This window comes from Elephantulus edwardii, unplaced genomic scaffold (assembly GCF_000299155.1).
Source record: "Elephantulus edwardii isolate Elephantulus edwardi_28Jun2011 unplaced genomic scaffold, EleEdw1.0 scaffold00037, whole genome shotgun sequence".
Taxonomy (NCBI): Eukaryota; Metazoa; Chordata; class Mammalia; order Macroscelidea; family Macroscelididae; genus Elephantulus; species Elephantulus edwardii.
This window is the reverse complement of record NW_006399787.1, coordinates 18,583,657-18,606,314: the sequence shown is the minus strand read 5'-3', so window position 1 is coordinate 18,606,314 and position 22,658 is coordinate 18,583,657. Positions and strand designations below refer to the sequence as shown.

The 22,658-nt window shown below is 38.7% G+C and overlaps 1 protein-coding gene across 1 annotated transcript in view; it reads right to left on the bottom strand.

Moving 5' to 3' along the window:
- DCAF5 (DDB1 and CUL4 associated factor 5) overlaps positions 1-22,658 on the bottom strand; it is a 166,116-nt gene that overhangs the window by 84,104 nt on the left and 59,354 nt on the right. The window contains 3 exon segments of the mRNA XM_006903692.1: positions 13,666-13,795; positions 15,955-16,094; positions 17,268-17,304. Coding sequence (XP_006903754.1) covers positions 13,666-13,795; positions 15,955-16,094; positions 17,268-17,304 — 307 coding nt within the window.

Below are 22,658 nucleotides of genomic sequence, written 5' to 3'. Positions count from 1 at the left end.
CGCTATGAGTCAGAAACGACTCGATGGCACATAACAACAACAACATGCTTCCAAACTCCCATCCATTCACCAAAAATCCCCAACATGCACTGGTCAGGAACTAAGTTTCTTAGTATAAAAAGCACATTTGTGTTTGATATAGAATTGACTGGGACATAAGAAAATACTAAGCCTAAAAGGCAAAGAATCCAGGCCAGTGAGCTTAACAGCAAACTTAACAAGAACCTCTTTGAACAATCACTAATTCATTGTGGACTTTTTTTTTTAAAGGTAGAGTCATAGGTTCCATCTCAAAGCACAATTCAATCTTTCCGTGGTATATACACCTAAACAAGCTTCCCAGGGAATCCTGGTGTTCTGAAAAGTCAAGAATTAGTGTTAGGATTTCCAGGAGGCTGTGAACAAAATTGATGCTATAGTTCCACCTTGTGGCCTTAAAGAAAGAATGCAACTACACCAGTCTACGGGGCTCCCTCACTGACTGCAATTTACATACAGGTCAATAAAAATCTTCCTAACCTCCACTTAATGTAACATTCCTTCATGTAACATTTTGGTCTGTGCTATTACAATTTAGGGAGGTAATTTGGGCAGAAGATATTATATAAACTTCACTTTGAAATAGAGTATTTTGGGCAAATTTTAACAGTACATTATAGAGAACACCAGTGACCTAGTTTGTCAGAGAGTTGAAGTTTCTGGCAGTGTGAATTCACCAGAAACTCTTTGACAGACAGATAGGTAATCTCTGGGTTTATAGCCCTGTAAAGTGGGTGGAAGATCAGCTGCGAGATGGTTCTGACTCAAAAGTAATGAGCTTTCTAAGTACAATACTTTATATTTGTTGAAAGTTTACAAAATGAAAACACTGAGGAGTTTAAGGCACTAAAAATGAAAAAAGGAGTTTAAGACACTATAGTACAAATTAAGTTCTTCCTCTGTGGCATGTAATTAATTGGTACTACGGATCTCTGCAAGGCACAAGAAGAAAAGGAGAGAGTTCTGGTGGGCTGGTGGGTAAAGAGTTGTGCTGCAAACCAAAAGGCAGGCAGTTCAAATCCACTACCTGCTCCTCGGAAGAAAGATGGTTAATCTTTTATTTCAATTTAAAGCCTCTGAAAATCAACTGGAAGCTGAGCTATAAGTGAGTTCCAACTCAATGGAAATTAGTTGAGAAAAGCAAAGAGATTGATTTTTGAGATATACCTTAAGTAATTCAGTCTCTTTAACATAATAAAAACCCATTCTCAAACAGGATTATAAGCATAGGCATCTAAATTAGAATTAATACAATACACATTTTGGGAGATGAAAGTCAATCCAAAACAATATCCATTCCTTTAGGATAAAAAGAGCTTAAGTCATTGTATTAATTCTTAGGTATACTCTATGGCAAAACTGTGCTATACATAAAGACTGTAACAGGGAGCTCTCTTGGGGATGTTTTCCTTGATAGGCTACCATTTGCTTTAGGACTTGAAAGATAACTAGGATTTGATTAAGAGAAAAAATAAGTAATTATCATATCTATAGATCTGTGTATTTGTGAGGAATAAGGGAAAAGGAGATACTGAATAGAAGAGGAGCAGAATGTTTTAGAGTAGGTATTTGAAAAACAAAGTATATGAACTTGGTAAGTAAACCAGTATAAATAAATTTTATATATATAATATATAAATGTTAGCGTTTGGGTTTTAACTAGTAAAGTAGGTCACACATTTACTCAATAAACACCTTAAATCAGCCCACATTGTAAGTTCTGGGGATGTGGTAATGAACAAAGATGATGAGAAGCCTTAAAGCTCCTGGGTAGAACAACAAAAGTGAAGTCTAAGGATATGTGCTACATGTCATGTGGATAAATTACTTGCATTTTATCTTTCCATCGATATGTACTGAAACTCAACATCAAGAAAACAAAGATTCTCACCAGTGAGCCAATTGGGAGCATCATAATAGAAACGAGACTGACACTGTTAACAGCTTCTGTTTGCTTGGCTTCACAATCAACACTCTCAGTACCAATAGCCAGGGAGTCAAAAGATGAATTGCACTGGGAAAGTCTGTTGTCAGGGACCTCTTCTCAGAGTACTGAGGAACAACAACGTCAGTCTAGAGATTAAGGTGCACCTGATCCAAGCCATGGTCTTCACAATTACTTATTATGCATCAGAGTGGGAAAATGAGTAAGAACTACAGACGAAAAATCGATGCCTTTGAGTTGTGGTGCTGAAGAGTATTGAACATACAGTGAACTGCCAAGAAAAAAAGCAGGTCTGTCCAAGAGAGGGTGAAACCAAGATGTTCCTTAGAAGCAAGGATTTTGAAGCTCCATTTCACAAACTTTGGGCACATGGCCAGGAGCAATCAATCAGTCCTTGGAGAAGGACATCATTCTTGGAAGGGTGGAGGGACAGCAGAGAATAAGACCTCAGATTATATAGACTGACACGATGAGGGTAGGTGTGTAAGAGACAATGAGACTGGTTCTGGATAGCACAGGGTTCAGAGCTACTGTGCATAGGGTGACTATGAGTCACAAGCAACTCAATGATACCTGTCCTACCTATCCTGTGCCATCCTCACAATCTCTTCTGTGAGGAGGAATGTGGCATCAGATTGGAGAAGACGCAACAACAACCTGCTTTATGTAGATGACATAACCTTGCTCGCTGAAAAACTGAGGAAGACATGAGGTGCTTGCTGCAGAAGGTCAAGAACTATAGTCTTCACTATGGACTGAAGCTCAACATCAAGAAAATAAAGATTCCCACCACTGGGCCAATTAGCAGCATCATGATTGACGGAGAAGATATTGTTAACAGCTTCGGCTCACTTCGTTCCACAATTAACACTCTTGGCACCAGCAGTCAAGAAATCAAAAGACGGGAGCTCTGGTGGCCTAGTGGCAAGAAGCTGTACTGCAATCCCAAAGGTACACAGTTTGAATCCACCAGATGCTCTGCTGGAGAAGGAGGGGCAATTTCCTCCTGTACCAGTCATATCTGATTTGATGGTACATGCACAAAAAAGAATAAAAATTTTAAAAAAAGTTAAAAAGAAATCAAAAGACAAACTGCATTGGGAAAGTCTGCCGTCATGGACCTCTCTAGGGTACTGAAGAGCAATGATGTCAGTCTGGTGACTAAGGTGCTTCTTCTAAACTGAGCCTGAACTTCTAGCAGTTCCCTGTCAATGCACTGTTGTGTCCATTACTTTAGATGAAATTCAACAGTATTTTGCTTCAAGTGATATTAATGATATTCAGTAATTTCCACATTATATTGGAGTATGTTTCTCAGAAATGGAACAAATATAGATCTTTTAAGAGCAGTCAACAGAAGCTGTCCTCCAAATTCCTGGCACAGACTGGTGAGCTTGTCTAGGTTTGCATGTGTTAGCTAAAACAATCTGTAGTAGGCAGAACAAAAAAGGTCCAAGAAACCTGTCTTAAATGAAGAAAACCCAGCATCAAGGCTAGAGGAAGACTTATTAACTTTGCTTGTCAAAAAGGAAGATTAGGCGAGCTCTGGCCTAGTGGCAAGAAGCTGCACTGCAATCCCAGAGGTATGCAGTTCAAATCCGCCAGATGCTCTGCTGAAGAAGGAGGGACAATCTCCTCCTGTATCAGTCAGATCCGATTTGATGGTACACACATAAAAAGTAATAAAAAAGAAAAGAAAAATTAGTTTAAGGACTTAAAGTTGAAGATCAAAAACTGTGGTCTGTAGTATAAATTATACCTGAACATTAAAAAAACACAACACAAAAATCCACACAAACTAGACCACTAAGCAACATCATGATGAATGAAGCAAGTGAAGCTGTCAGTTATTTAATTCTTCTTTGATCAACAGATGAGGAGCCTTGGTGGCACCAGCTGCTCGCTGGGAAGAAGATGGATAATCTCCTCTTAGGTGGTGTATTTTACCGCTTCTGAAAACCCACTGAAGGGTGAACTATGGGTCAGTTCCAACTCAATAGTATACAACAACAGATACTTTGCAAGAAGCAGATAAGGCAATTTGAACCTGTAAAGCTTTAATTCCTTTAAAGCTTTACGGAGCATCTCTCCTCTATCTTTCATGGTTGCCATGAGTTGGAATCAACTCACCAGCAGTGGGTGTTTTGAGGGGGATTTTGGATTAACAATTAAAGTTCATGGAAACAGCTGTCATGAGGTCCAAATACACATTAACTGTTGTTGTTGCGGAGATGTAATCTAAATTAAAGGCTGCAGTCTTTGATCTTCTTTAATAAATACTTCAAATCTTCATTTTCTACAACCAGTGTTATTTCACCTCCATATAAAAAGTTGCTGAAGAATCTTCCCCCAATTCTGATGCCACATTCTTCTTCATACAGTCCAGCTTCTCAAATGACTTCCTCAGCATGTAGACTGAATAAATATGAGGAAAGGATACAATCCTGATACACAGCTTTCCTGATTTTAAACCATATAGTCAAGCCTTATTCTGCAAGAACAACTGTTTCTTGATTTATGTGTAGGCTTTGCAAAAGAATAATAAATGTTCTGGGATTCCTATTCTTCTCAATGTTATCCATAATGTGTTATGATCTATACAGTCAAATGCCTTTACATAGTCTATAAAACATATAAAAACCATCTTTCTGGCATTTTCTGCTTAAAGCCTAGATCCATCTGACAACAGCAGTGACATTCCTTGATCTATGGCCTCTTCTGAATCTAGCTGGACTTTCTGGCAGCTCCTGTTGATTTTAGTTGCATGTGATAATAATGCTATTTTTTTAACATTTCCAAATTCTGTTGTGCTATTGCTTTTTGGAATGAGAATTCATTTTAGTAGATACTATTACACCATTTACCTAAATGGGAAATTTGTACCAATTTACATTCATGCCTAAGAGTCCTAAGTGTTCCACATCACTGTCAACATTTGGTATTATCAATCACTCTTAATTTTAACTATTCTGAGTGTACTTGATAACTCAATTGTGGTCTTAACTTGCACTTCTACTTAGTAATAATGATGGTAATTATTTTTCAAATGTTTATTTGATATCTGGCTACGTTCTTTTGTGAGCAGGTGTTCAATACTTTTATGCCTATTCAAAAAATTAGGTTGTCTTTTTCTTACAGACATGTAGCCCTTACATATTCTGGATATGAACTCATATTTAATATATGTATTATGACTATTTCTTCCCACCTTTTGGTTTATCTAGGGCATGTTTTTTCTCTTACTTAATGGTTTTGAACAAAAGTTCTGAATTTTTATTAAGTCCAATTTAGCAAATGTTTTTCTTGCATGTACAGTATTTATTATGTCATGTTAAAAGTGGTTTTAGAAATCTGTCTGTCCTAGGGGAGCTCTGGTGGCCTAGTGGCAAGGAGTTGCAACTACAATCCCAGAGGCACACGGTTCGAATCCACCAGATGCTCTGCCGGGTAAAGGAGGGACAATCTCCTCCTGTACCAGTCAGATCTGATTTGACAGTACACTCACAGAAAAATTTTTTAAAAAAGAAAATTAAAAAAAAAAAGAAATCTGTCTGTCCTAATGGCCTTGCAGAAAGCAAAGTGGCTAAAGCCAGTAAGACTTAACTTAAAGCATCATTAACATCAAGGCATGAGTGCCTTTTCCAGCCCCTGAGATTAAACCCCTGGGCTCTATTTTCCCCTATTAGTACTTTGTCGTTAGGGTCCTCTGAGTAGACTATGACTCATGCTAACCCCATAAGCATAGACAGAAACCTAGCCCTATCTGTGCCATCCTAATAATCTTTGTCATGCTCAAGTCTGTTGCTGAAGTCCTGTGTTAAACCATCTTGTTGAGGTCCTTTCCTCTTAGTCGCTGATCCTCTACTTTTCCCATTATGATAGCTTTTTCCAAGGATTAACAATTCATGATAATATGTCCAAAGCACATGAGATACATTTTCCATCCTAAGTTCTAAGGAGCACTCTGCCTGTGCTTTTCCCAAGACAGATCTTTTTGTTTTTTTGGCTGCCTATGGTTATTCAGTATTCTTCACCAACACCACAAGTCAAAGGCATTAATTCTTCAGTCTTCCTTCCTTACTCTTTGTCTAACTTTCACATGTATATGAAGCAACTAAAAATACTATGACTTACATCAGGTGCACCTTAATCTTTAAATGAACATCCTTGTTCTTTAGCACTTTAAAGAGGTCCTAGACAGCAAAGTTCCCCAGCGTCTTTTGTTTTCTTGACTTCAAACTTTCCTCCTCTAGCAGAACATTGCTTATTAGTCCAAATGTAAGGATTTTTGTTTCTTTGATGTTAAGGTAGGAATTTATACTGAACACTTCTCAAATGCAATGTGGCAGAGACTACAAGACTTATTTAGAAGAAAAAGAGTTAAACTTAATTTGAACTCGGCAGAAGTAGGCAAATGTCCTGTAATCACTTAACTTGAAATCCTCAAAGCCAGGTGAGCCTCTCCAAGTCATTTTCTTCTGATAGTAGGAATTTGCACTTATTGTCTATTTCAGATGTGTCATTTACACAACACATGAAAGCACCATCTTGCATTGTAACTCTTCAAAGAAATACCGCCTTGCCATAGTTTCATTATTGAGAAGGAAAGAACCATTCTCTTTATTATCCTTGTCAAAGCAAAACACATTTACCTGTCATAGAACCAATAGTTCCAACAGAAAGTGACAGAAATTGAGAAGAAATGTAGCGAGTGAGTAGACAGATTAAAAAATGCAATGAAAAGCATAAGACAAGTATAATGACAGCAAAGGAAATGGTTTTTCTTGAACTTTCTAGGTATCAGAGGATTTTAGTTCTGAAATATTCTGAGGACACTGCCAATTGTCCAAGCAAGATATAACTGGGATGTTGGCAGTGACATGGGTTGTAAAAAGATATCAGTAAATATAATCTAAATGAAACCTTGTCCAGTCACTTAAATTCAAGTTTCCCCACCCTATGATCCATTCATGAGAACTAAAATCTCTGAAGCCAAACCTACAAATCTCAATGCCTACAGGGCCATACAACTAATGTAAATAAAAGACCGACATCAAGAAGTGGTGGGACCCTTTACATTCAATAGAGGCTTAAAACAGAAGCCTTGATTCATCTAAGGGTCAATAGTAGATCTTTGACCTTTTTCAAGAAAAGTTTAAAATGAGGACTTTATTTATTATGTTGTTGTGTTGTTATGTGCTGTCGAGTCGCCTGCAACTCATAGTGACCCTATGTAAATCAGCCCTAAACCCTGTTCTATCCTGTGCCAATCTTATTGTCTCTGATGCACCTACCTCCATTACCCCAGTCACTGAATCAATACATCTCATCAAGGGTCTTCCTCTCTTGCACTGTCCCTCCACCCTCCCAAGCATGACGTCCCTCTACCAGGACTGACCCTGCCTTGCAACATGTCCAAAGTATGTCAGAAGAAGCTTCAGAATCCTTGTCCCCAAGAAGCAGCCTGGTTCACCCTCTCCAGGATGAACTTGTTTGTTCTCTTAGCAGTCCATGGTATATTCAATATTCTTCTCCAGCACCACAGCTCAAAGGCATCAATTCTCCTTCTAGCATCCCTAGTCATTGTCCAGCTTTCTGATGCACAGCAAATAAATGCAAAGATCATGGCCTGTATCAGGTGCACTTTAGTCTCCAGACTGATATCATTGCTCTTCAGTACTCTGGAGAGGTCTCTGACAGCAGACTTTCCCAATGCAATTTGTCTTTTAGTTTGCTGGCTTGCTGGTGTTGATTGTAGAGCCAAGAAAACTGGAAGCTGTTAACAATCTCAGTATCTTCACCATCTGTCATGATATTGAAAGCTGCAGTACTTGACCTTTTGCAGCAAGCGCTTCATGTCCTCCTCAGTTTCAGCAAGCATTTATTATATTATGTTATGTTAAAATCTTGAACTGAACTCATTGCTGTTGAGTTGGGACTGACTCATAGGTGACCTTCCAGTGGGTTTCTGAGGCTGTAACTCTCACTGTAAGAGACTGTCCTTCTGGCCCCATGGAGCTGCTGGTGGATTTGAAGTCAAAAAGGTGCTTGGGTTGACAGTGTGATTCTTTATGGATCATGCCACAAAAGTTCCCTTAATATGACACAAAACATCTCTATGGATGAATTTGGCTTGTGGGTTAGGAGGGTTAAAAAACCAAAAACAATCCCAAAAAGGCAGCATCAAGACAGAAGATGCAACAGAAGGCTGGGAAAAAGTGTGTACTTTTTAGAGCCACAAAGCCTAAAAAAATTCTCAACTCCAGAATTGGATATCGTTGTTTCCATGTGCTGCCAAGTATGACTCACAGCAACTTTATGAATAACAGATCTGAACACTGTCCTATCCTGTGCCATCCTCCTCATCTGACAGACTCAAGCCCATTGCTACCATCACTGTGTCAAACGATCTTAGTTAGGCCCTATATTAAAGAAATTTATAAAAGGAATTCTGAAAAAATTCTATTATAAGGAGGTATAGATGAAAGAAAATTAAAATGCACAAGGACCCTATTCTAATAGGGAGGAAAGGGGAAAAGGATATGGTATATGCACACCAACAAGGTATTTTAACCTCTCTGTGCCTTGACTCATTACTAAATTAATAATAATAGAGTATACTTTTTAAAATATGGATTAAAAAAGGCAATTCATATATTTGTTAAGCATTAGCATGCAGTAAGTGCTTAATAAATGTTAGCTAGTATCATTAATAAATATCATTATTATAAGGCACTGTGAAGTGAAATAACTTGTTCAAGATCATCAAGATTATTAAATACCACCTGAATTTGACCCCAAGAAATATCGCTTCAGAGTCAATATTTAAATGATAGTTCTTAACTGTACAATGAGGAAGTTAATCAGATGATAATGAAAATTCCTTCTGTTGTTAGGTGCTGTCAGCTCCACACACAACAGAAGGAGACACTGCTTGGGCCCACTATCCTCCCCTCTAGGACTGATATTTTACGCTATCAGCAAGGATTATTAGAGAATCCGTTTATTTCAGGGTGCCAATGGGACAAAAGTATCCCAGCTGACTCTGAGTTAAAGATGAATCTGCTCACAAAGTGACAGGCAACCAAACTATTGACATACAATTTAGATTTAGAGAAGGCCTAACCACACAAACATAAAAAAACCCATGGGTTAACCTAGGAAGTAAGAGGGATTCCATATTGCCTGTGTTCAGAAATACAATTCACTGTATTAGCAGAAGGACAGAAGTCCTTCTGAGAAAGTCCTGATATTTTCTCACAATCCTAAATTATTCTGAACTGGAAGACATCTGTAAGCCTAGCAAGGGATCACAACAAACTTTAAACCAAAATCTCCCAGATACCTGGTAACTATTATCCTTTTGGGACCATAAGGCTCTATTAGAACTCACTAAAAGCTCTCTCCCCTGCACAGAAATCATTCTAACTGTGTGCTCCCTGAGATTTACAACACACAATTTTACCTGCACGAGGTTCACAAATCCCCTAAAATATCTCCCCTAGACACTAAGGATATCTGATATAGATGTACCCTGATCCAGGCTTGTTGTCTCAGGGGCTTCAAATTTACTCCTACATCTGCATGCACTGAGGTTTCTAGGCAGCTGCACTCAGGAGAGGAATCATCTCTTGCATCTTTATATAATTAATCCTGCAAAGAAAGACAAAGGGCTCTCTCCACCTCCCCCACACTAACTTGTTCTGAGAGCATTTTAATAAAAAAGATAGGCAACTTTAATCTTAAACTATTAGTAGATATAATTTTAAGAATAGCAACTGAATGCACAATTTGGCCATATGCTAAGAAAAACCTTACAGAATCATATGAGTTTAAAGAAACCAGACAAAGCTACCTTAGCTCCAAGGCATTATGCCATATTGATAAATAAATCAGCCAAAGTTACCCACTAGGCTTAATAGGTGATTTTTCTATCACATGGGCACTGAACACTATGAATTTCCAAAGGAAGTACAGAAGTTCACCCACAATTAAAGAGAGAAAAAGAAGAAAGAAAAAAAAAACCCAAGCAAGAGATACTATTTTTCCCTTTTAAGATTAGTAAAGAGTAAGTACTGTTGAGGATTTGGAGAAGCATGTCCTCTTATACACATTTGATAGGTCTGCAAATCAGGGAAGTTTTTAGAGGGAAATTTGACAATTTTTATAAAAAATGTAAACACATATACCATTTCACACAATAATTACCTACAGATCATTTTGCAAAATAGACCAAGATAAATGGATCATTATTTAAAATGAGGAAAAAATTGGAAATAAGAAATCCAAATGCTGGGTATACTGTGTAAGTGGAATAGCACATAAGCTTATAAAGAATGAAATTTTTAGTGAGGAAATTGGAACACTTGTACAATGCTGGTAGGAATGTAAAATAGTGCAGCTCCTGTGGAAAACTAATATAGTGGCAGTTGCTAAAAATACGAAACACAGAATTACCCTATAGTAATTCTAGCAATTCCACTCCTAGGCACATATGTAAAAGAACTGACAGAAGTGGCTCAAACAGACACACATTCACTCATATTAACTACAGCTAAACAGTAGCAACATCCTAAGAGCACCGTAACAGAAGAATAAATAAACAAAATGAGACACACACATCACACAAAGTTATTATGCTATACAGAGAAATGAAATTCTCATATCATGCCACCCATCTCATGGATAAACCTTAAAAAATTACAGTGAGTAAACCAGATTCAAAGAATCAAATTCAGGGTAATTTCACTTTTGTAAAAAAAAAAAAAACCTCTAGACTAGGTGAATCTATCAAAATTAGTGAAAGCTACACAAATGAATTAATGGAGAGTCAGATGAAATGAGGGGGAATAAGCTGTTATAATTAAACGTTCTTTGGCAAAGAACTCCAAAGTATTTCATATTGGGGAAAAAGAGGCTTCAGACATTGAAATGTTTTAAATGTGTAAAGGTTTTAAAGGATACATATACAGACTTGAATATAAACTACGTTCTGAAACCATAACAAATGGTTGGCTAGTTACCACTCAGAGAATGACCAGAGACTGAGAAGACGCACAGTGATGTGCAAACAACTGGAGAATCTATGTTATAGAGAACCTAAAAATGGGATTATAGGTAATTTTTTTTTCTTTAAACTTATCTCCATATAATCTCTAAATCCAATAAAATGTTATTATAAACACAACATTAATCAAACCTTGAAAATTGTCAAAAACAAAGACACCATGTTTAAGAGAAAGACAAGACCTAAATACAATACACAGTAGGAAACTGGTGGAGGAGACTGAGAAGGAGAAGGACTAAAACAAGCATAAACATATTTCTTCCCTCAACAACTTGTTGGCAACAGGAATCCCTCAAAATTTCTACTAGAGATAAGGAAATAACTCAGTGTGCTACTCCACTTGCCAGGTACTCAGTAATGTCATAAGAAAGGTAGATGGCAGGTTGGGAAAAGAGAATTAGTCCAAATTCTGACTTCTGTAATCTGAGTAAGCCAGAATTTTTGTTTCCACAGAACCTCTACAGGCAGAGAACACTACAACTGGCACAGGAGACATTTTCCTCGCAGAAAGCAAACTTCCCATAGCAAAAGCACAATAGGAATCCCACCACTACATACATTTTTTCACCAGCATAGAAAACAAGACCCAGGTGTATACGCAACAGAGAGGGCAGAAAAAAAATCAGGTACCCTCAGGGGGCTTTGTGCACCATTAGGAATACCTCTCTAGGCAACAAAGATCTGCTGTAATAGCACCAATCCCCTCTTGCTTGCCCCAGAGACAGGCTAGAACTAAAAATCAAGGAAGGAAGAAGATACGTGTCTGTACTGAACTGTCCCTTTCTCCTGATGCTCACAAAGTAAATCAAAACCTTGTTTACTTTCTGTAATATTCCTTTACAAAGTGGAAAATTACATCTAATATACAATCAACACCTTTGAACTGTGGTGTTGGCAAAGAACACTGAATATTCTATGGAACTGAAGAGAGCTCTGGTGGCTTAGTGGTATGGAGTTATGCTGGCAACCCAAAGGTATGCAGTTCAAATCCACCAGCTGCTCCATGGGAAAAAGATGGGCAGTTTCCTCCTGTGTAATTAACTGCCTCTGAAAGCCCACTGGAGGGTCAGCTACAGGTTGGTTCCGACTCTATGATACACAATATCATGGATATTAAAAAGCTCTATAGAGGGAGCTCTGGTGGCATAGTAAAAAAGAGCTGCGCACACAGTTAAAATCCACCAGATGCTCCTCAGGAGATAGGCCAGCTCATCTGCGATTTATTGCCTCTGAAAAGCTGCCGGAAAGAGCTGACTCTCCAACTGGACGATATGTAACAACAACAGGCTGCTAAAAGAACAAACAAATCTGCCTTGGAGGAAATGCAAACAAAGTACTCCTTTGAGACAAGGATGGTGAACCTTCATCTCACATATTTTGGGCATTTTGTCAGGAGGCCCCTGTCCTTGGAAGAAGACTTCACGCAGGTTAAGGTCAAAGAAAGAGAACAAGACCCTTAAGAAGATGAACTGACACAGTTACCATAACAAACGGCTTGAGTATGGCAGAGATCATGATTGCCAGTACAGGAAAGGCAAGGCTGTGTTGTTACCGTTAGTTGAGTACAAATCATAGCAACCTTATAAACAACAGATCTGAATGCTGTCCTATCGTGTGTCATCCTCACAATATCTGATATACTTGAGTCCATTGTTGCAGTTGAGGGGTCTTATTCTCTTTCATCGATCCTACATCTTGATGCCCCTCTCAAAGGCATAACCTCTCCAAGTAATGTGCACTAAGTGTATGAGACAAAGCACTGTCATCTTTGCCAAGGAGCACTCTGGCTGTACTTTCTCCAAAACACAGCTGTTTGTTCTTTTAGCCATCCATAGGATATTCAGTACTCTTCTCCAACACAACAGCTCTAATACAGCTCTCTTTCTGTCATCCTTATTTACTGTCCAGCTCTCAGATGCACAGCAAGTTATTGAAAAGACCATGGCCTTTTAGTCTTCAAACTGGTATCAATGACCCTCAATAATTTGGAGAGGTCTGTGACTGTAGATTTTCCCAGTGCAGTATGACTCCTGATTTCTTGACTGCTGGTGCCAAGGGTGTTGACTATAGATCTAAGTAAGATGAAGTCATTGACGGTTTAAATCTAAAGAAGTAGAGGTTACAGTGAAAGCAAAGTTTCATAATTTTTTCCAAGGAGTCAATCCTTGGAAAAAGACATCATACTGGGAAAGATAGAGGATCAGAGAAACAGAGGAAGACCCTCAACAAGATGGACTGACACACTGACTGTAACAACGGGCTCAATTATATCAGAGGTAGAAAGGATGTTACAGAACAAGGCAAGGTTCAGATCTGTTCATAGGGTGGTTATGAGGTATATATCGACTCAATAGCACCTAGCAACACTAAAAACTGCAAACTTTGTAAATTTGCCTAGAATGGACTCTGCCTGGAGGCTAGAGGACAATTTATGATTTCTCCTTAGCAAAGAGTGTGAATTTCTCATACATTCTCTGTCTCCAGAAGCCTAGCTCCCCTGGCTTCAGAGACAGTGTGACCTATTAGGAGATGCTCATTTGCGATCAAATGTCAAAAATATCTTACAACCTTTGTAGGGTGATCACCTTACATCTTATGAATAAACGTAGCTCACCTTTGAGGTTTTCGAATATCCCAGAGTCCCACTCCTTCCTTTGAATTGGCTGTAGCCAATAGTCGAGGCTCCACAGGGTTAAACATGACACTGTGAAAAGCTGACGGATAGTTAGCCAGGCAGAAGGGTTCTGTGAAGAGAGAAAGCAGGAGTTGACGGTGAGCAGGAACACACTCTTTGATAACCACTTCAATAGGTCTGAACCCCAGAGTAGCAGATCATCCCCACAAGTTCTGTAGGACCTAAAATCATGCCTGAAAAACAATTCTGACTAAGGAATTGTATCCCTTCTCAAATATGAATTTATTATCTTCCCTAATAAACTCCATAATGTTGAGCATAATGTTGTGAATTCTGCATGGCCATTGCAACAGATCAGCAAATCTAATAGCAGAATGGCAAAAACCTTGGGAGGGATGACTGGTGTTTGAAGTAGGTACAAACTTGAAGGTATGTTTGACCTCACAGGAATCTGCTCTGTGTTGTTGGTGAGCAATTTTATCCCTTGTGGAGTTAATGGAGGCCAGCGACCACTGCCTCTCCACCATACTGTTTTCACAAACATCTAATCAGAAGCTGTGACAAAACAAAAGGGGCACCTGTAATTGAGAAAGGAAGCTGTTTTACAGTAAGAAAAATGGAATTTCCCTTCAACCTGAAAAAAAGCTGTCAATTATTAGTAAGATTATTGTAACTTCAACCCAAATGGATTGTTTTTAAAAATTAAATGTTCTTAAACTACATATTAAAAAAAATGACTAGTGCTAACAACTACAAATTACAACAACGATGGCATTTACCAAAAGCCCAAAGCTACATACAGATTTCATGAAAGGCATCATGAAACAAAAGTGTAATTTTACCTTTTAGATCACACTGTTTCCTAAATTGAAAAGAGGTACAAGTGAAGAAAGCGATCTCAGTATTGGAACTTAAACCCAAGCACTAAACACTTAACACAGAAACTTCTCTTGTATTCTGTCATCTCCTAATCAATACCACCTAGATACCCTGCAGTCCTTTCCATATATCAGCAGGCTCTAAATTAGAAACAAATCACTTTGCTATCTGAGAGGGCATACTCCTGTAGAACCTGTTAGAAGTAATAGAAAGCATTTCCCAGTCTATGATTCTATAATGAAATCCTGCACAGGCCTTCAGGCAGGTAATACACTCAGGAATCTCAGATATCAGGTAGTTCAGATAAAGAGAATGTTGCCTCCCAAGAACAGAGTAATTCAATCACAGATGCTGTTTGCCTGATCTTAACAAGAAGCTTCTTTTGTAGGTTGAACCTCAGTGAGGAGCACAGCCCAGCAGATATATGTATATATCTAGAATACAGGACATAGTAATGAAAGAGACAATAAAGGCCAGATAGTAATACTATGTGCACAGGTATGATCATTACAAAGCTATGCCAAAGGTAGCAGGAAGCAGTGGCATTGAGGGTAATGCTGAAGAAGAAGGCCTGTGAGACAGGAAATTACAGACTTAAAAAAACACCCCTCTCTATTAGAAATGAGATAAAAAGCATTTCCTAAAGATGTCTGGAGAAATTCAACAGAACAAGTTCTTCACTTTTACTTCAGAGACTCAAAGAGCACATCTGGAAGAAACTCACACAGATCATTCTATTTAATCAAAGCGTGTTTTAAGATCCAATACAAAGTAAGGTGAGATTCTAATGGTTCTTTTCAGGACAAATAATAAGCCTGAAACTAGGATGCAAAAAAAGTGCCTTACATTTGGTAAACAACTAAGAATATGTGCTTATCAGCACAATACACATTACTGGCCCTTGGTGACTGATTTCAACAACAAGACACCAACATCTTCTGTTCTACTGTGGCCACTAAACACCAAGGAGGTCAACAGATAAACTCACTGAATCAGTTACCGTTCAGAGCAACCCTCCATCGGGTTCCAAGGTTGTAAATCACAATGGGAAGAGACCGCCCATCTTCCTGTCTCAAAGGCCATGGTGGATTTGAACTACCAGAGACATTCAGCCTTCAGGTTAGCAATGCAATTTGCTTCGGACTATGCCATCGGAGCCCTCTAACACTAGCAGGTTCCTGATAATGATGTGAAAATTCACAGGTAGCAGAAGAATGGTTAACCTCACTACTGTCTACTTAGGGACCTTTAAAGACTAGTATCTACGGCCTCATGTGACAGTTACATATTTCCTCTCCCAGGTCACTTTAGGTCATGTCATAAATTCGATCTGCAACGAACTTGTTATCACATTCCTCAATTCAATCAACAACCTTTTGGTGATCCTACCTCCATGAGGAGACTCTCGGATGTCCCAGATGAGAACCCGGCCATCATCTGAAGAGCTGGCAAAAATATTATCATTCACTGGGCTTACTGACAAGCCATATACTGCATCTTCATGGGCGAACACATCCAGGGTCTCACTGCTAAAAGACAGAGAACAAGAAAGAGACACATATATAGGACCAGATATGCACACTAAACACAGTGCACAGTCCCACTACTCTGGTGCCCAGGCTAGAGTTCTCCTTCATTAATGAGTAAATCAAACTAGGTAAACTTAAAGGACATTATACTTTATCTTGACCTTTCCTAAAAGGCAGGTCTCTTTTAATAATTTTTTAAATTTTCATTGTGATTTTTTTTTTAATTATTATTTTTGCGTGAGTGTACTGTCAAATCAGATCTGACTGGTACAGGAGGAGACTGTCCCTCCTTCCCCGGCAGAGCATCTGGTGGATTTGAACCGTGCGCCTCTGGGATTGTAATTGCAGCTCCTTGCCACTAGGCCACCAGAGCTCCCCTTCATTGTGATTTTTAACAAGAGTTTACAAAAAAGTTGGATTTTCATTCATTCATTGTTCTACATTTTAAAATCATTGTCTTCAATCATTAAAGAGATCTGTGTTAATTAAATTTCATGTTTTGATTTATTACAGGATGTGTTTTTATGTTCAGATTTGGGAATGGTGTTGGATTTTTAAAAAAATAAAGGAACATGTTAAAATAGCCAGGTCTGATGCCAGCAGGGCTAGAAATCTGATGCCAGAAGTGGGACCTCTTGGCAGCCTGGCATGGTCATTAAGAGTATGACTATGAGAATAGATTGCCTTTGGTCAGCTCTTAGCACCATCTGACCTCAAGGTTATACAGCACCACTGTGCCTCAGTTTTCTCATCTGTATTGGAGATCACAACAGTATCTCTTCATAAAATTACTGAGGGTTAGATGGACACACCCATATAAAGCACTCAGAACAGTGTCTGGTACATAGTATGAACTCAATGTTGGCATGGTTGTCCTGGTGGGTCAGCTCTGAGCCTGTTCTGACTCAACAGTCATGAGTTACTATTACCAACTGAATATTAAGTTTCTTACCTTTCCAACCTCTCTAAGTTCTCACCTGAAAACTATTATTTCATACCAACTTCGCAAATATTTATCTTTTCAAATCAAAACTTCATTTTTCAGAAAAGGACAACTGGTTTTGGTTTAACTTTATTTTAAGAAAAAAATATTACTTTTGTCTAAAAGCATAGCTGTTTCTGTTCACATGAAAATCAGAGCCAATCACCTTCACACATGAACAATCTATTTACCTTTCAACATCATGGAGGATAACTTGCTCATCATTTCCTAAAAAGAAAAAAAAAGGTAGAAATATGATCATTCCTACAAGACGTTCTCCAGCTATATTTTAATATTTTAAGGTTTTCAGGGGGAATATATTAACAAAGCCAATGTCAATACAAATAAGGAGAGTAACTAGAAAAAAGTTTAAAGTAAAACAAAAAGATAATATATTGTACAAAGAATTTTTTTAAAGTATAACGGCAATTTCTTGTCGTTATTGTTAGGTACCATTAATTACTACCCATAGCAACCTGATAAATATCAGAATTGAACCTTGCCCTCTCCTGTGCCATCCTCATATGTCTGTCACACTAGAACCTATGATGATAGTCACTGTGTCAATCCACCTCATTGAGAGTCTTCCCCTCCTTCATTGACCCTCCACTTTTTTGACCATGATAGCTCTCTCCAAGGACTGGTCCCTCCTAACAAAAGGCCCAACATATGTGAGACAAAGTTTCATCTTCCTTCTCTTAAGAGCATCCTGGACACACTCTCTCCAAGACCTATTTGTTCACTCTTTTAGTAGTCCGTGGGATATTTAGCGCTCTTCTCCAGTACCACACATCCACATCAAAGGCATTGGTTCTTCTGTTGTCTCTATTGTCTGTCCAACTCTCAGATGCATAGCAAGTAATTAAAAAGACCACAGCTTGGATTAAGCATATCTTAGTCATTATACTGGCACCCTTGTTCTTTAGGACTTTGGAGAGGTCCTGACTGCAGTCCCAAAGTGACATGTCTTTTGATTTCCTCACTACTTGTAACAATGATGTTGATTGTGAACCCAAGTAAGACAATCACTGATGATACCTTTTCTCCATCTATCAATGATATTGCCTATTAGCCTGGTGGTCAGGATTTTTGTTTTCCTGATGTTGAAACATAAACCAATACTGCTGAAGGTTGCTGTCCTCGACCTTCTGCAGCAAGAGCTTCAAAAGTCCTCACCTTCAGCAAGCAAAGTTGTGTCATCTGCATAATGCCAGCTGTGATGAGTCTTCCTCCAACCCTGATGGCACATTCTTCTTCATTAAGTACAGCTTTTCAAACTGTTTTTTCCACACAGAGGTTAAATAGATAATGGCAATCAACATAACAGTCCCTAAAAGTATTATCTAAAAACCTCTGGACATTGAGGAAAAGGACAAATGATTATGAATAATTCCATTAACTCCACAGTAAGTTACTGGATTGGGCTTTTCCCCCACTGTTTGTAACTTGCTCAAGTCAATGCCATTAAGGCCAAGAAGAAAACAGAACAGAATCGAATTTTAAAAATTCAAGTCATCTGGAAAATTATAGATCAGTCTTCTGAGATGAGAGACTCAGAAGATGCACAGTGCAACATTTCATGAGCCTAATGTGTGACACTAGATCATTGCCAGGATGGTGGAGAACCACAAGCACTAAAAGCAGTGTGGCCGGCCACTACCTTTAAGGCTGGTTGTTATCCGTAAGTGTAACACTACTGTTTCTGACTCAACTAAAAATATGATGGGCAAGACATCTGGTTAGTTCCAGATAAGATGTATGACTACATACAGCAGCCTAGACCCTCTTCAACACAAGAAAAGATTCTAAAACCCTGAGGTTAAAAGGGAAAGATTAAGAAGTGGCTTAAACACAGAGTAAAAGAAGAAACTGAATTAAAACACTGACTAAGGAGACAGGCAGAGCACAAAATTATGAGCAGTGAGGCACGGCCACTTTGAACATCCAGCCAGCACAGGAACTAAAGACTACAGGCATGTCCACATCAACAATTGACTGATGACAAAAAAGGCTGATCTCTCTACTTGTTCTCCATACACTTCAGGGAACCAAGTGGCTGGCAGTGTTCTAGGTCTTCTGGAAGCCAGGCTCATGCCATTTTGTATCCGGCTCTAAAAGTGCGCACAAAATTTTATATTCAGAACCTCTCCAGAAGCAGGCCGACTGCACCATGCCTGGCCTGCAGATGGCACCTGGAGTAGTGAAGATACCACTTCTGACTGGGCTCCTTTCCTCTCACTGGACATCCTTGTGGATAACTCACCTTGCATGTACATTCGAGGCAGTGGACCCTCCTCAGAGAGTGCCATCCTTGGGCATTTCAGATTGATAGTGACTGTCTCTTCATGCTAGCTGTCTGACTGGATACTATGCCTGCACCCACCACCCCTTAGAGTGGCAGAGACATCATCTCTAGTCAGGAGATTATCCTAGGTCCTAGGCCAGTAGAAATGGGATCTCAGGATCTCAGGCTGCGTGCCCAACACTCTGATGACCACTGGACTAAAAGAGGTACTCCTGTGGTACAGCTCCTATCTTGGCACGTCAGGCATCTTTCAGATGAGCAGAAACACTGACCCGACTATGTACTCCAACACTAACCGTTCATTTCTCTTCACTTTTTAAATGGTGGTGTGTGTTTTTTTCTTTTGTTCTCGTGGTTTGTCCGGGATTTTTGTTGTTTTGCTTTGTTTTTACTGTCCAATCTTACTTTTGTTTATTGTTGTTTTATTTCCTTTCTCCCACTGGAGAAACAAATAGTAGTAACATTACCCTCAGCCACACAAACATTCCCTGCAGATTTACCCACTGGGCAAGAGTAAAGACCAGCTCCTTGTCCACCTGATTGATGAAAGACTGCAACGACAGGGCAGTATGCTCTCTACTGCTCTACAGGAACAAAGAAAAGCACACACACCTCTCTCCTCTATCACGTCCACCAGGAGATACAAGATAAAATACTAAGAATTAAACTACCAAGCTACACAACTAGAGTGTGCACATGTGCACGCGTGCTCTGCTCAGATACAGCTAAATGAAACAATTAAAAGGAAACACCAAAACAGTAGCTGAGACACAAGAATTAACTTTTAAACAGTCAAATAATAGGACAAAATGGAACCAAAAAAGAGACCAAAATACAAAATCTGAAAGTCTTTCAGAGGAAGAAAGACTACTAGAACTTCATGATAAGGAATTCAAAAGAATGAAAGGTAAATGTCTTCAGATTAAAAACACACACTGAGGAAAGCATAGGTAAAACCCAGGAAAATATAAACGAAATTCTAGAATTATTGAAAGAAAAAAACAACAACATAAAATAAATGGAAATGAGAAGCAAACTGAAATTCAGAATATTAAGAATGAAATTTAAGAAACAGATTAAGACATTGGAAGGATAAAGGAGTAAATCTGAAGCAATGTACTACAATAAATTGGAGGAGAAATTCTTTAATACTAATCTGTAAGAAAAACAAAAAAACAAAAAGGAAGAAACTGAAGGTCAAGTATCATATAAGGTATCATCAAATGGAATTAACATAGAAGTGACTGAAATTCCTGAGATTTTTAAAAAAAAAAAAAAAAAAACCACCCATTGTTTGAATGTACCACAATTTCTCAATCCATTCAGTTGTGGTTGGACATCTGGGCTGTTTCCATGCTCTTGTTGTCCTCCAGGGTTTTTTCCTGCACTGTCCCTTCACTCTTCCAATCATAATGTCCTTATCCAAGGACTAGTACTACCTGGCACCATGCCCAAAGTATGTGACAGAGCCTCAAAATCCTTGTCTCCAAGGAACAGACTGGCTTGACACTCTCCAGGACAGACCTGTTAGTTCTCTCTTAGTAGTCCATGGCATGTTCAATACTCTTCTCCAGCACCACAACTCAAAGGCATCATTCTTCTTCTGTTCTCTTTCGTCATTGCTCAGCTCTCTGATGCATAACAGGTAACTGCAAAGACCATGGCCTGGATCAGGCACATCTTAGTCTCTAGACAGACATCACTGCTCTTTAGCATTCTGGAGAGGTCCATAACAGCACATTTTCCTAATACAATGTCTTTTGATTTGCTGACTGCTGGTGTCAAGAGTGGAATCAAGCAAACTGAAACTATTAACAAGCTCTTTCTCTTCTCTATCATGGTGTTGTCAACTGGCCCAGTAGTGAGAATCTTCTTTTTCAAGATACTGAACTTCTATCTGTATTGCAGCCTACAGTCCTTGACCTTCTGCAGCAAATGCTACAGGCCTTCCCCAGTTTCAGCAAGCAAGGTGAGTCATTTCCATAACTCACATTGTTGATGAGTCTTCCTCCAATGCTGAAGCCACATTCCTCCTCAAATGATCTGTTCCTCATTCAGATTGAAAAGGTATGGAGACAGGATGCATCCCTGATACTCTGCTTTCCTGATTTTGAACTATGCTGATTCCCTGCTCTGTTCTAACAGCTTCTTGGACCAAATACAGGTTTTGCTTGAGCACAATCAAATTTTCTGTGATTCTCATTCTTCTCAAGATTAGCCACAATTTGTTGTGATCTACCACCGTCAAATGCCTTTGCATAGTCAATGAAACAAAGACAGACATTCCTCTGGTACTTTACACTTTCAGCCAAGATCCACTTGACATTTGCGATGATATCCCTAGTGTCACGGCCTCTTCTAAACCCAGTACATATTTCTGATAATTCTCTGTCAATGTACTGTTTAAGTAGTTTTTTTAATGTCTTTCAATAGGATTTTGCTTGAATCTGGTATTAATGATACTGTTTGATAATTTTCACTCTCTGTCAGATCACCATTTTTTGGAATAGGAATAAATATAGATCTCTTTCAGTCAGTTGCCCAGGTGGTTGTCCTCCAGATTTCTTGACACAACCTGATGAGATCCAAGGCTGCATCTATTTGTTGAACTGTGTCAACTGGTATTCCATCAACTCCTGGGGCTTTGTGGTTTTTTTTTTTTTGGCGATTCCTTCAGAGCAGCTTGAACTTCCTCGTTCACCACCACTGTCTCTTGGTCATATGTTGTTTCATGAAATTCTTCTGTGTCACCCTATTCTCTTTGGTACAGGGGCTCTATACTCCTTCCATTTTCTTTTGATGCTTCCTTGGTCATTTAATATTCGGCCTACAGCATACTTAAGGATTGCAGCTGCAACTCAAAGCTTCAATTTGTTCTTCAGCTCCTCTAGCTTAAGAAAGGCCAAGCGAGTTCAGCCCTTAAGATTCTGGTTTCTTCCCTTTGCTTTGGCTTCTCAGCATGCTAGTGCAATATTCAGTCTCTTCCAACATCCGCTTCAGTCTTTTCTTCCCCCTTTGTCTCTATAATGACCTTTTTGTATACTTCATGGATAATATTTTTGAGAAAAAGACTAGAAGTTGGTTCTTTGAAAGGATTGATAGTAACAAATTTGACAGAATAAAAGACGATGTAACTAACATGATTAAACAATGAAATGGAAAAAAAAACAATGAAATGAGTAATGTCACAACAAAGCCAACAAATAAAAAAGTAACAACAGAAAAGTATGAAAAGCTGTATTCCAAAAAAGTTGAAAATTTAGAGGAAATGGAGACT